This window comes from Phascolarctos cinereus, unplaced genomic scaffold, assembly GCF_003287225.1.
Source record: "Phascolarctos cinereus isolate Bilbo 61053 unplaced genomic scaffold, phaCin_HiC Scaffold_4;HRSCAF=312, whole genome shotgun sequence".
NCBI lineage: Eukaryota > Metazoa > Chordata > Mammalia > Diprotodontia > Phascolarctidae > Phascolarctos > Phascolarctos cinereus.
The window spans coordinates 709,358,711-709,373,284 of record NW_027555847.1 but is presented as its reverse complement, the minus strand read 5'-3'; the positions used below and the strand labels follow the sequence as shown (position 1 = coordinate 709,373,284).

General features: G+C 53.5%; 1 protein-coding gene across 4 annotated transcripts in view; it reads left to right on the top strand.

Annotated features, from left to right (window-relative positions):
- The first annotated feature begins 98 nt into the window (after positions 1 to 98).
- The window catches only part of LOC110222837 (paxillin), a 59,177-nt gene continuing 44,701 nt past the window's right edge, over positions 99 to 14,574 (top strand). The window contains exon 1 of one of the 4 annotated variants that reach the window (XM_078154366.1): positions 99 to 233. In XM_078154366.1, the coding sequence (XP_078010492.1) occupies positions 221 to 233 (13 nt within the window). In that variant the 5' untranslated portion in view covers positions 99 to 220. Of the gene's footprint in view, positions 234 to 501; positions 946 to 8,148; positions 8,230 to 14,574 lie in introns of those variants that run through there. The other 3 variants (XM_078154363.1, XM_078154367.1, XM_078154368.1) reach the window with 3 other exon arrangements.

The window sequence follows — 14,574 nt, the reverse complement described above, 5'->3', positions numbered from 1 at the left end:
GGCGCCCGGGGCCCGCGGGCCCGCGCCGGGCGCGCCCACGCAGGCCCCGCCCCCGCCGGGCTCGGCGCGCGCGCAGGGGGGCGGTGCCGGGGCGTGCGCGCGCGGGCGGACTCGCGGGGGCGCGGGCGCGCTCCTGGCCGAGCTCGCCGCGGCGGCGGAAAAGTTGCGGGGCGGAGAGAGCGCGAGCGAGCGGGGCGAGAGCGGGGACAGCGGCCCGGCCATGGACGACCTCGGTGAGTGCGTGGGCCCCCGCGGGCCCAGGGCCCCCGCCGCCCCCGCCCCACGGGGCGGGGCGGGGGACCCCCCAGAGTGGGGGGCAGCTGGCAACCCCCCCGGCACTTGTAAGGAGCTCTGAGATCCCCCCGCCGCGCCCCCCCCAGCTCCGTCCCGGCGCCGGGGGTCTGGGGACCCAGTAGGCCAGCCCCCCACCCCTCCAACTCCACCGTCTTCCTCGTCGCCCCCTCCTGCACCCGCCTCCCCACCCCCCAATCCTGGGAGGTCAAAGCCGGGACCGAGAAGGGGGAGCCCCCCGCTCCGAGCGCTGCCACCTGAGGCTGGGGGCTGCTCCCACGTTGAATGAGATCACCCCGAGGCTCCCGGGGGTCTAGGACTCCGAAGTGGGGTCTCCGTGGTGGGATAGGTCCCAGCCCGTGTTTGTTTCCCCGTGAAACTGATGAGGTGTTCGGGGGGCTGGGCTGGGTGTCCGGCCCCTCGGGGTCAGGAGCCCGGAGCCATCCCTGAGGACTGGCCGCCGGCCGCACCCCTCGCCTCTGCTTGTCTCCGGACAGTCCGACCCCCACGAAGGGAAGAGGATGCCCGAGCCAAAGTTGGCTGTGTCTCTTCTCAGGGGTCCCCTGGCCGTTGAAGCCGGCTGCCCGTCCGGGCCGGTGCCTCTGCGGGGAGGTGGGCGCTGCCTGGAGCTCCAGGAGCCTCCCTCCCCACGGGGTGAGCGGTCATTCATGCCTCGGAGGGAGGAGGGGGAGAGAAGGGGCGATGGAGTCAGGAAAAGTTAGCTGCTGCTGAGAGAGAGAGAGAGAGAGAGAGAGAGAGAGAGAGTGAGTGTGCGAGTGTGAGTGTGTGTGTGTGTGTGTGTGTGTGTGTGTGTGTACCTGGGGTGACTGGACAACTCTGCCCTCCCAGGATGTATTCGACAGACAGGACAGATGGGGCCTCCTCCTCCACTGCCCAGTGTCCTGTGGGCAGTCTGGACAGCAGGTCTGAGCGACACTGGGCTATTTGTAGGCACAGGAGTGTTCCAGGCAGAGGTGGGGAGGAGGGTCATTTGGGAGTGTCTCCCTGACCCTTCTCTGGGTGCCTTCCCCGGGAGACCAAGTGGAGGGCTAGCCCGGGGGGTTCTGTCTGTGCTCCAGACAAGGAGTTCTTCCGTGGCTAGACTTGGCACCCGTTTTCCAACACTCTCAGTGCTGGCACTGGTTCTGGGCAGGTATTTTTCCTTTAAAAATGGGTATGCCTAGAGGAAGTCTGGGACAGCCTTTGCTCACCCTACCTCATCTAAACAATTTGTTACTTGGGGTGGGGTGGGAGGGGAATGACCAGAGTGGGGAGTGTGGTAGGGTGGACCAGTGGAAGTCAAAAGACTTGGTTTGGTGTGAAGTTCACCTTCTGATGCTTTCTCCCTCTGACTTTGGGCAAATTACTTGACTATTCTGGACCTCAGTTTCCTCATCTGTAAATGGAGGAGGTTGGACCAGCTGAGGTGCCTTCTTGGTCACTCTGGTCACCTTGTAGACTCCCTGGGCAGTGTTCTAGAGGCAGCTAGAAGGGCCACAACTGTTTCTCCATCTCACCTCTGTATATACCTCATGGAAGCCCTCCCGTCATCCCAGACACAGCTCCAATAAACGAATCCAGAAACGTTTGTTAAACACCTACTGTGTGCCAGGCACTGTACTAAGGTGCTGGGGGCTTACCCACCACCCCTGCAGGGGACACCTGCCACATCAGGGGTTTGCTGGTCCCTTCTCTAGTGATGAATGCTGCCTCTTTAAAATATCTTTGGTTTTATTTCCCCTATATTTTCTGTTCATTTAGCTGTGTAAGTTTCTATATTTCCTTGTCTTGTGTTCATCCCCCTCACCCCTGCCCCCAGTAGAATGTGAGCTCCTTGAGGGTAGGGACTGTTGTTTTTGTAGCTCCTGCTCCTGGTGCAGTGCTGGGCACATAGTAGGCACTTAATATCACCTCGAAGAACCCTGACAGTTACTACTACCTTCTCTGGGCCTCAGTTTCCTTATCTGTCAAGGGGGGGGTGGAGTTGGACTTGATGCCTCTGAGGTCTTCTCCAGTTTTAGAGCTGTGAACTCCTTCATGTCTCCTGTGACACTTCCACCTCCACGCTGACCATCCCAAGCTGCTTACAGCATGTTTCTGTTGTGCTCGGGGTACTGGAGTTTGAAGCTGAGATCCTGGATGCCTGCCCTCAGATGCTGCCTCCTCCTCCTCCATGTAGGGAAAAAGGAACACAGTTACTCCCTGAAAGGAAAGATGGAACAGGTTGGGGGGGGGGATGTAGTGTTTAAATGGCCTGGATCAGGGTGCAGCTGTGCTCCCAGGAGCCAGCGGGGCCACGCCTGGCTCATGGGCCCGAGGCCGCTTGATGGCCAGGGAGGGAGGGCAGAGGAATTTGCCTGGCCTCTGGGTCTCAGCCCCTCTGTCTTTCTGGCTGGCTGCTCCCGAGTTGGCTGTCAGCTGTTTTTCTGAGGGTGGACGTAATAATGGCCCAGGTCTTGTGTTTTTATTTTTTTTCCTCCCCAGAGTGCTTTCAGCTGGGAGCCCCATTAGAGAGCTTATGAGCCATCTTTTTTCTTTTTGGCTGACTGGGCTAGGGGGTAGGGGGAGTAAGTTGGGGGGTGGGGTGGCAGATCCTTTGCAGCCAGACTTTTGTTTTTGGAAAATAATTGGCGAAATGTTCCCCTCCCTGGAGCAGCCTGTGACAGACAGGCTGGCCATGTGTTGTTTAATAAGTAACAAATTTATAACTCTTCCGTTGGTTGGGCAGAGAATGTAAACACAAAGTGTCCAGCCCTGCCCTCCTCTGCTTTGCCCCGTTCTGCCTTCATCTTTCTCCCGCTGTCCAATGTTGCTGGTGGCTTTTCCTACTACTTTGTAGACACTCTTTGGCTGAGAGTCTGGGCCGGGCTTTCCTGGATGGAGTTTCTGTGGCACCTGAGGTGTGCTCTGATGGTATTTCTGACCATACTCTGTCTCAGTAATTCCCTGATTCCAGTACCAGGCTCTAATTTTGCTCAGTTCTGAGTGGCTGTATGGTGGGCATACCTTGGGAAGCAGTCTAGCTGGTTGCAAAGGGTATTGGCTTTGGAGTCAGCAGACTTAAGTTCCATTGCATTCCACCTGTGTGACCTTGGGCAAGTCACCCAGCTTCCCTGGGGCCTGCCTCAGCATCCTTATCTGTACAATGAGAGTGTTGGGCTAGAGGCCACTAAGTGGCTGGGCAGACAGTTTGGGCCTGGAGTCTGGAAGATTTAAGTTCAAATCCTGCCTTGGACACCTACTAGCTGTGTGACTTCTCAGCAAGTCACTTTATGTCTCTCAGCCTCAGTGGTTATATGTTGTAATTATATAATGGTATCTGTTATCATGGCACCCACTTCACGGGGTTGTTGTGAAACTCAAGATCCAGTGAGATAACATATATAATGTGCTTTTGCAAACGTTATATATAAATGCTAGCTGTGACAGTGAAGATTATTATGGCCTCCCAGGTTCTCTGTCCAGCTCTCTATCTGTGATCTTATGATCTGCTGTCTAGGAGACTGATGGATGTCTAGGCTGGCTCTCTGCCTGTAGGCAATGACTCTTGTGCTCTCCTACCCCCTGTGTGACTAACTAAGGGGAAGGGGGTGTGGGGGCTGATGAATGTTTTCCACATGAAATGCCTGCCCTATGGCCTACACCCAGGAAATGGCCTTTAGGGGCCACAGTGGTCTCAGATCCAACCCCCACCCCTTTTAGCTCTGAGCTCCCCCAGACCCCTGCTGGGGGGCCAGCCAGCTGTTGGCATTGCCCACTGGCCTCTGCAGTCTGGATCTGTGGACTTTCAGCTTCCCAGGAGCTCTGACCCTTTGGAAAACAGAGCCTTATTGTCCTGTTGGGGGGCAGGGGAGTTGCCTCAGGCAGCCTGGGCCTGTAGAACCTCCCTGTTTCCATGGAAAGTCTGGACTTTGTGCTGTTCAGTCTGTGGCTCCTCTGTGTGTCGGGCCAGGGTCGGGGGCACCCAGCTGCTGGGTCTCGGGAAGTGGCTTGCCTAAGCCGGTGGAGTGGCTGGTGCCCTCCCCTTGGGCACTGAGCCAGATTCTCCCTAGAGCTGGGGACTTTATTGAATGTTTGCTTCCCCTGGGTCCTCCCAATAGAATGTAGTTTGTACTGTATAGAAAAAATGTAAACGCCTTGAGGGCAAGGAGCCTTATGTCAGCCAGGCCTAGCACTGTGCCTGGCATATGCAGTAGAAGCCTAAGGAATGTTTGCTGAACTGCTACATCAGGGGTCCTAGGCTGGGGGTGTGTGTGTGTGTGTGTGTGTGTGTGTGTGTGTAGCATGAAGTGCTTACCTACAGGTCAATCCTGCTTAGACCACACTGCAATACCCATTTGCCTTACTTTCCTAAGAGGTAAGAAAGCAGAGCAACATGGTTTAGTCAGTGCATAAAACAATAGCTTCAAGGTCTGTGGTCCTGGGTTCAAATGCCGGCTCTGCCATTTTCACTACCAGCCTGAAGCTGGGCAGATCATTTCCCCTCTGTAAAATTTCCTCATCTATAAAATGAAGGACACCATTAGATAATCTCTAATGTACTATGTTCTAACCAAGCCTTAGAGCTCCTGGTCTCCCATCCCTAACAGTGCCTGGCATCTAGTAGGCACTTAATAAATGCTCCTTTGATGGCTAAATCCTGTCATCCTCAACAAGGTATTGATTTGTGTTTGTCCGTGAAGTGAGTGGGTTGCAGATCTCTGGACCTAGGCCATAAGAGAAAGTACCCTGTTTCCTAGATCCTGTTTTCCTTCCCAGTTCTTTGGCTTGGGAGTCTGGAGAGACCAAGGGTGGGGAACCTTCGGGCTTCAGGCCCCATGTGGCCTTCTAGAGCCTTACAGAACAAACCCAGGTAAAATTTGGATTTAGTTGAAAGGCTGCACTTAAGGACCTAGAAGGCCACATGGGGCGTGAAGCCTGAAGGTTCCCCACCCCAGGAAGAGACACTGTCCAGGGACTCTAAGCTTTGATGGGCCCAGAGAATTTGAACCCAAGGCCTCTGACTCTAAATCCAGCTCTTTCCCTTACTGCAGTGTTCTAAGTTGCCATCTTCAGAAAGAGATTCCCCAGGCCCTTTCCCGCTCCAGAAGCCTGGCACTGCTTCAGGCCCCTCCTGGCCTTGGCCAGTGAACTGGGAGCTCTCCTCTAGCCTCCAAGGGAGGCTTTTTTATCTCTCAGCTTATTTCCTTCTGGGAGCTTCATTTCGGGGTCCACACTGTGACAACTATTCCTAGTCCCCATCATGCAGCTCTATCCGCTGCACCACCTAGCTGCCCCAATTTTTTTATTTTTACAATTATTTTTGGAGGCAGTGGGGTTAGGTAAGTGATTTGCCCAGAGTCACAGACATAGTAAGTATCTGAGGCAAATTGGGACTCAGGGCCTCCCAACTGCAGAGCCTGTGCTCTATGCACTGAGTCACCCAGCTGCCCCTCCCAGAATGCATCGTTAGGACTTTTCCTTTTTGCCCCAAATATCCTACCCTCCTCTTGCCTTCCCTTGTTTACATTGTTCTCTCCTGGAGAATGTAAATTCCCTGAGGGCAGGAACTTGGTCATTCTCCATCTCCAGCACTAATGGGAACTTAATAGAAATTTGTTTGAGTTAAATTAAGTTGAAATGAATTCTGGGTCCCAGTGGCTAAGGCCACGTGGTGAAGGGGAAAGACCTCTGCATTTGGAGTCATAGGTCCTGGGGTTCAAATCCTGTGTCTTGTCACTAACTGTGACTTTGGGCAGTTTACTTGTCCTCTCTGGTCCCTCCATCATGAATGAGGACTTTGGATTGGAGCTAGGAAGTTTGGAACACTTGCTACCTGTGCGGCCTTGGGCATGCTACTGGTCATCTCCCTGAGTCCCACTTTTCTCCCCTCTAAAGTGAGGGGGCTGGAGTAGGTGTCTTCTAGGGCCCCTTTCAGCTCTGTGTATGAGGAGCCCATCCTGCTGGGCAGAGCCCTGGAGGGCAGAGTCTGCCTTTCAAGAACTCCCCTAGGAAAGAGGTACTTAAGCTTTGCACAGGAAACTGGAAATCTTGCTGTTAGGCCTGTCCTGTGAGATAATCTTATCTTTAGGCATTCTGCAAACCTCAGCATGTTATTGACGTGTCAGCTGTTCTTAGGGAGTCTGAGGAGTGTTCTGGGGTCCTTCTTCTGTGCCTGGAGGCAGCCTGGAGTTGAAGATAGAGGTCCTGGGTTCGGATCCCATCTCTGGTGCTGGCTCTGCGGTCCAGGGCAGCTAGCGCCCTCTCCTCTGGCCTGGTTTTGTTCTCGGAAGATGAGAAGTGGACTAAATGGTCTTTATCACTATCAATTGACCATCAGTCGACATAAAATAATTACAGTTTTACTTTGAAATAAAAAACGTTCATCCTATAATCTCTATTCTTCTTGCCTTATCGGGAAAAATGCACTGTGGATTGATACAGCTCGATCCTTTGAGATTTTCCTATATTCAGTCCTTCTTTAACAGCCTGGGTGGGGGCAGGGGAGGTGAAGTTACAGGGAAGGCAGATTTTGAGTGGTATAAGGGAAAACTTTGCAGCAGAGTACTTCCTCAGGAAGGAATTGGCTCCTTCGGAAGATAGCAGCTCCCTCTCCCTGGAGGCTTTCACCTCCAATTGTCAGTAGTGTGGGAGAAGGGATGATTCCTATTTATATACGTGTCAGATGAAGTGACCTCAGAGGTCCCTTTCAGCTTTGGGCCAGAAAATCCTAGAAGCTTGGTTTTCCTGTTTGGTTTGCTGTCCTGCCTGTTGGGGAGATAGTAGGAATATTGTACATGGTCTCAAACCTGGAGACAGGTGGGCTGTTGATAGGAATGGATGGGCCGAGACTGTCAGCTAGAGGTTGCCATACCTCTCCTTCCCCACCATCACCACACACAGACACACAGAGATAGAAAGACAGACAGACACATATACACACATTTACTTTCTATGAGGTTGTGTGTCAGTGAGTAGACTGCTAGATTCAGAATCAAAAAGATCTGGACTTGAATCCCACCTCTGCCATGTACTAACTGTCACTGGGTATGTTTCTTTGCCAATTTGAGCCTCAGTTTCCTCATCTGTAAAATGGGGATAATAGTAAGTCATGGCCATGGATGTTAGCCATCAATGTTGAACTTAGGGGAAGAGGTGGACAGAGGTCTCCCAGGATGAGTTAGCCTGGATAAGTACACAGGTACACAGATAGCACATAGAGAGGTCTAGAAGCATCCTGAAAGGCTGGCAGATCCAGCTCCTTCACTGACAGATGAGCTAAGTGAGGCAGGAAGAAGGGTGCTTGTCCAGCTAGTCTCTGAAGTGGGATTTGAACTCGGGTCTTCCTGACTCCAAGACCAGTGCCATGTATGCCATGATGGCAGAGACATCCAGGTCAGTTCTTTCGAGTGGTGCTTGTGCTCCAGTGAGATAATGACGAACTTTGAAAGTGTTCTAGAAGTAGGAGCTGTTCTTTTTTTCCCCGGGGCCCTCCTCTGAGCATGTGTGGCTCTGAGCTGGCCCTCTGCCTCTGGTGGGGGGAGATCTCTGGGGCTGGTCAGTCTGGTGTGATCTAGAGCCGGGCTAGTTGTAGGCAGGGAGCCTGGGGAGAGCCTGGGCCGAGAGGGAGGAGGGAGGAATGCCTGTCCTTTCACGTCATGCTCAGCCTTATCAGGGGCCTGCTGAGCACCCCCAGTGGGTGAGAGGGAGGCAGGGGCCAGAGTGGCCTGAGGCTCTAGCAGAGAGCTCTGGCGGGCCATCCAGTGACCTGGGACCTGGAGACCCGACCCTCCCAGCCCCCAGCCCCTGTCCCCAGGGGCTCTGTTTGTGCTGAGTCAGAGCTGTGCCACTTGGCACCCTCCCCCCAGGGCTAGCTCAGCCTCCCTGGCACAGGGCAGCCATGCTTTGGAAAAGCACCCCGAGGTTGGCCCAGCCAGCCCCTTGGGCTTCTGGAGAGAGGTGAGTGTCCCAGCTGCTCCCAGTGGGACAGGGTTTCCTTTCTGCTGGACCCGGGATCTCCTGGCTGGCCACGTGGTAGGGGATTGTGGGACCTTTCCCAGCGAGGTCCCTCGGGGAGTGTGTGTCATGGACTCGATCTCTGTTGGCTGACTTGGGAAGCAGGCATCGTATGTTGGGGGGGATGGAGGGAAGCTTTGTGTCATTCTTGGCCCGCTCTCAGGTAATTGTTTTAATGAAATGGAATGCAGCTAATTCAGAGCTTAACTTGGCAGAAACAGCCGCCCATGTTCGCCTCTCTTGTGTTTTTGGAGGGGGGGGTGGTGGACTCATTTCCAGCTGTTTGGAGTAGTGGAATTTAAGATGAGTGAGTCTAGAGAGAGGTGGGTGGCTGCCCCAGGGAAGACCTCCAAGGAGGAGGAGGAGGGCATAGGACCCTTCCGCAGTCAGCCAGCCAGCAAGGTGCCATCCCTGCCCATCTCTCTGAGCATCCTTCAAGGAGAACCAAGAACACCGGGCCTCTGCCTGAAGCCAGATAATCCTTGTCACCTACGGGGTGATGATGAAGGCCACACGCCTTCCTCTCCTTTTCAAGCCCTTCAGGTCTCCCCAGTGCCTGTTCTATGTAGGCAGGAGTTCAGGGCCTCCTCCTCAGCCTGTGTCCTCGGCTTTATTCCTTCCTTCCTGCTCGGCAAAGCCTTGCTTGGCTCCTTTATTGAACCGTTTCATTTTTCATGTTGCCGCTTCCCACCCTTGAAGTAATGGCCCACGGTGGCCAGACTCCCTTGCTCCCCTACCCAACTCCCCTTTTCAGGCTCATTTCCTGCTCCCTCAGGGTAAGCGTCCCCAAAGGCTCAGTCACGACATCGGTTGTCTCCCCCTATTCACTTTCAGACCTTCCCATGTCAGTGTCAGGAGGGTGCATAGTAGGACAAACACCCAGTGAGCTCTTGCAAACTTCCCTTCTCCTCTCTGGGTCCCAGTTTTCTCTGTAAAATGTGCAGCAGCAGCAGCAGCAGCGGATCCTGGCTGGAGAGCCAGCCTCTAAAGCCAAAAGATCTGGGTTCTAGTTCTGCTTCTGAAGGCCACCAGCCACACTCAGGCCCTTGTTGCTTCTCACCTGGGCTCATGGCCTTAGCCTCCTCTCCAGTCTCCCTTTTTCTCTCTCCCCTCCATCGCCTGCCCAGCTGCCAAAGGGGTAATCCTAAGGTGCCACTACGATTGAATTCTTCTAGGTCGGGGTGGGGAACTTGGAGGCTTCCGGCCGCGTATGGCCTTCTAGGTCTGTAAGCGCAGTCAGTCAGAAGTCCACACTTAAGAATCTAGAAGGCCACATGTGTCCTGAAGCCTCCAGGTTCCCCACCCCTGGCCCAGGCCATCAGCCCTAGTGGCTGTTACCTCGAGACTAAAATACTGAGTTCTCAGCCTAGTGCTTGGATCCCCTCCTGCCACCCCCTTCCTTCCAGACTCATCTCTGTCTCTTCCTCTGTATTTGAAAAAATGAATTATTGACACTTTTAAAAAACATCTTTCACTTCCCAGTGAGGGGAGAGTCCGACTCCCCCCCACCCCCGAACTTTTCCTTTGTAACAACCAGGCAAAACAAAGCAGTGGATTGTCCTTGTCTCAAAGTACCTCCTTTTCTGCAGAATGGTGGGAAGTGAGCTTCACAATCAGCCCTTTGAAGTTAGAAACAGTCACATGGGTTTTCCATCCCTGCAAGGCTGGACTGTCCCAAGCTCAGCACATTTCGTAGGTTGCCACCAAACCTTAGCACAGGCTCTGGCCCCTTCTTGTGCCCCTCCTCCACCCTGAGTGTCCCGTCTCCTTGTTTACCCTCCTTCCTGGATACCTTTTCTGGTCCCCGTGGCTGCCAGCCTTCTCTGCCTTCTCCAACGACCTTGGATGGATTAACTGGCATATGAGCTGTATTTTCAGGTAGAAGCCATGCTCCTTGAGGGGCTTGGGGTCGGCTGGAGCCCAGCCCTGTGGCACCAGGCAGTGGGATACATTCTGCCCAGAATTTCTTAAGTACCTACTGTGTGCGGGCACCGTGAAAAATTGCTTGTTGAGTTAGATTTCAAGACTCTCCGTTCTCGCAGCTTGTCCTAAGGGGCTTCAGAAATCATTCTCTGGTGGTGATAGTGCAGTTAATTGTTATGTCTCCCCTAGGCTTTCTCCGCATCCTTTGTTGTGGTCCCCCTTGCCTCCTTATCTTGCCTAGAACCCTCTTCCCAAGTCATTAAATGGCTTTCTTCCTGTCGGTGGACCCACCGCCTTCTTCTTTTGAGAAATACTGGCTGAAAGGCCATCTCCTACAGAAAGCTTTCTTGGCTAGGCCCAGTGTGTCCGTCTGCCTGGAAAAGATTGGGCTTGGAGTCAGGATGCACTGGGCTTCCTGTCTCGGGCACTGTGTGACCCTGGGCAGAGCCATTAACCTTTTTTCTGGGCCTTAGTAGCTCATCTGCCACGGGGAATAGTATTGTTTGCCTTGTCCATCTACCAGGGTTGTAGGAAGAGGGCCTTGTAAAGCCTAAAGGTGCCATGGACATGAGGAGGAGGAGGAGGAGGAGGAAGCCTGTGATTTTGTCATGGGGAGAACTCCTTGTATGGAAATTCCCTCCAACGATTGTAAACTATAACTTCCTGGTCTTAGGGAGCTGCCCAGCGTTGCACAGCCAGTGTGGGTCAGACTGGTCCAGCGCCTGGTATGCAGGCGGCATTTAGTAAATGCTTGTTGACTAACCAGCTGCGGGTCTGCTCCACCCACTATTCCAGGCTGCATCCTCTTTTTCTTTCCTCTTCCCATTCGGACATGTATCTGTCTGTCTGCTTGTCCACGTTGATCCTCTGTATAGATCTACTCCGTTTCTCGTTTTTTTTATTGTTTCTATTTGTACACCAACTCTTAGTGTAATGCTTTGTACATAGTAAGCGTTTAGTAAACAGGTCATTCATTCATTTCATTAGAGTCATCCATTCAGTCAACACTTCCTGATTGCCGCAAAGAAATAGGGTTCAATGAATTGAGCTGACATTTACCGAGTAGGCGTCTGCTCTGTGCCCAGCTCAAAGACGGAAGCCAGCCAGTCTGTCCTCAAGATGCTTACATCCGTTCTCTTGGGACGTGGAGAGAGAGAAGTGCAATTCAGCAGGGACATCGAGGTGGGAGAGAGGGCTAGGAAGCTGGCTGTGTCATCTGGCTGGTTAGAGAGGGCGGCAGAGCGGGCCGGCGGGCTGAGCCCTGGCGTTTGAGCTCTTGGAACCAGGGAGTGGTTGTGGAACAGGCACAGCAGCTTTTGGGGTCTCGGGGACTCCACGGTAAAAGGCCTCCAAGGCCCAGCTCTGAGGCTGACTCAGTGACCTGGGGCGGGGGGAGGTAGCCCTGGGAGGAATATGACAAGACAGCTGGACCAGAGTGCTTTCGTGTTCTGACAAGCCAGTGAGCGGCGATTCTCTCATTTGTCCAGGTGCTGTGGGGCTTACAGATCGCTTTGGGACAGTCTCTCCTGTCTGCTGGTTCTGCTCCCGTTGGCCATGGCCCTCCTGGGCTGTGGCGGTGATGTTGACCACAGGAGGTGTGCCTACCTGCACTGGAAGTGCTTGCAGCCCCTTGGGTCCAGGACTCTGAGTGCATCTTTTTCTTAGGCCCCTCTGCCAAGAATCCTCGTTCTTCTCTTCCTCCTCCTCCTCCTCTTCCTTCTCTTCCTCCTCCTTTTCCTCTTCCTCCTCTTCTTCCTTCTCTTTTTTCTCCTCTTCCTCCTCCCCTCCTCCTCTCTTCCTCCTCTTCCTCCTTCTCCTCCTCTTCTCTTCTTCCTTCTCTTCCTCTTCTCTTCTTCCTCCTCTTCCTCCTCCCCCTCTTCTTCTTCCTCTTCTTCCTTCTCTTCCTCCTCTTCTTTCTCTTCCTCCTCCTTTTCCTCTTCCTCCTCCTCTTCTTCCTCCCCCTCCTCCTCTCCTCCTCCTTCTTTTCCACCTCCTCCTCTTCCTTCTCCTCTTCCTTCTCTTCTTCCTCCCCCTCTTCCTTCTCTTCTTTTTCTTCTTCCTCCCTCCTCCTCCTCCTCCTCTTCCTTCTCTTCCTCCTCCTTTTTCTCTTCCTCCTCTTCTTCTGCCTCCCCCTCCTCCTCTCTTCCTTCTCCTCCTTTTCCTACTTTTCCACCTCCTCTTCCTTCTCTTCTTCTTCCTTCTCTTCCTCCCCTTCCTTTTCTTCTTCCTCCTCCTCCTCTTCTTTCTTTTCCTCTGCCTCCTTTTCCTCTTCCTCCTCTTCTTCCTTCTCTTCTCCCTCTCTTCCTCCTCCTCCTTTTCCTCCTTTTCCACCTCCTCTTCCTCCTCACTCACCCTGTGGTTGCTTAATAGAATACATCAGTGAAGTAGATTGGGAGAGATTAACTGGGATGTGAAGTGAGAAGATGTCCGGTGAGAGCATCGGCCCACTTCCAGCATGTGCCGGAGGAGTGGACAGATAAATCATTAACCACAAAAGGGGCTGTGATACCTGAGGGCTTCTGCTCACTGGGCTTCCTTTGCTGGGATCCGTTGTCTTCGCCATTAGCCTCCTAGCTGCTTCGTCTGGTCTTCCCAAGAATCTTCCAAAGGCATGGCTGTCTTATTATCCATGTTTTACAGGTGAGGGCATTGAGATGCAGAGAGAAGCAATTTACCTAGAGCTATCCAGTTGGTAAACGTCAGGCAGAAGTTTGAACCCAAATCTTTCTGTCTCCAGGTCTGGTGCTGCTTCTGTCTTTAGGCCTCTTGGGCACCCTCACGTTACCTGGGGGCTGATGGTTTGACCCAGAGATACGTAGAATCCAACCAAGGCTTGTTGCGAACCTCTTGGGTTCAGGGGTGGTAAGCGAAGTGGTGAGGTCTTTCAGGTTTGGGAGAAATACTTGGGGGGTTTACTGTAAGCACAGCATGAGAAGGAACACCAGCCAGGAAGCACGTCAGCCATACCGCCGAGGAGAGAGAGGCCAGTGGCAAGCCAGAGGCACCTAGGCTAGGCACGCCACTCACACGAGCCAGGGTTCTGGGGAAGACTGGGATCAGAGTGGGAGAGATGCCTGCCAGAGCCCGGGATGACAGGGGTCCAACACAGGCAGCCCACAGTTGTTTCCTGGCTCGGTCTCCCTTTGCCACCAGTGGCCACAGCACTGCTCTGTATGGGGTGTTCAGGGAAGACTAGCACCTCTGGTGAGAGGGCTTCTCATCCACCTTCGGTATCCACCTGTCACCCAGCTCTCACCTGTGGCTCCACGAAGCTGTTGCATGTCCAGAGGCCACACCCGGGTAAAACTGTCTCAGTAGACATGCTAAACTAGGTTGAGGGTAACCGACAGACCTCAGATCCGTCGGTGAGTTAGGGGGTATCTACCCAAAGCATGTGAAGACCTTCCCAGAGGAGTGGGCAGGTGAGAACAGTTTGTTCCTACGGCCATGGGGCAGACGCCGTAGAATGCTTAGAGCTTGGTCAGACCTGGAAGACACCAAGGTCATCCACTGTACCCCGGGCCCTCGCCAGGCATCCTGACTTTTTTCCTGCCACTGGCCTTCAGTGACTCTGGAAGAGAGGGTGAGGCTTGTGACTTTGTGCCTCTCTGCCTCCCTGAAACTAATTCAGGCCCAGTCAAGACATCGCGGGTGGCATCATCGGGCCTTTCTGAAAGGGAAGGACGAATGACAACAGCATGAGAAGGATAGTCAGCTAGGCCACAGCGCTGGTTTAATTGGACAAAGGCCGGGCACCTGCAGCTCTTGCCACCTCCCGGACTGGCTTTTATCTCTGGGCCACCATGAAGTGCCGTCTGCCTCTTAGCCCCCAAAATCAATTATGTCTGGATGGAGGAGGGCTCAGCATTTTTTAAGGAAAAGCTAGCCTCGACTACTCAGGGGTAGACGTTCCCCACAGGCCAGCAGGAGAAAGCCGAGGTTTGGATAAGATGGGCCTGTCTTCAAGGAGCTACTAAATCCAGTCTAAATCGGATTAAGAGCTGGAAGGACCTGGAGGAGTCCTCTCTTCTTTATTAAGATTCTTTAAATACTGGAAGACAGGATTGTAGAATTAGAGCTGGAAGGGACCTCAGAGGTCACTTAGCCCTATCTCCTTGTCTTATGGATGAGGACACTGGAAAGTGACTTGTCCGAGGTCACCCAGGTAGCAAGCGTTTGAGGTAGGATTTGAACTCAGATCTAGGGCCTCTGTAACCAACACCAAAGGTCACCTTAATTAATGCAGGCAGCTTCAGAGAAAAGGAGATTGGCTTCCTGGGGAGGCATCAAGTGGTGGTGGTGGTGGTGATGGTGATGATGGTGGTAATGATGATGGTGATGATGATGGTGGTGGTGATGATGATG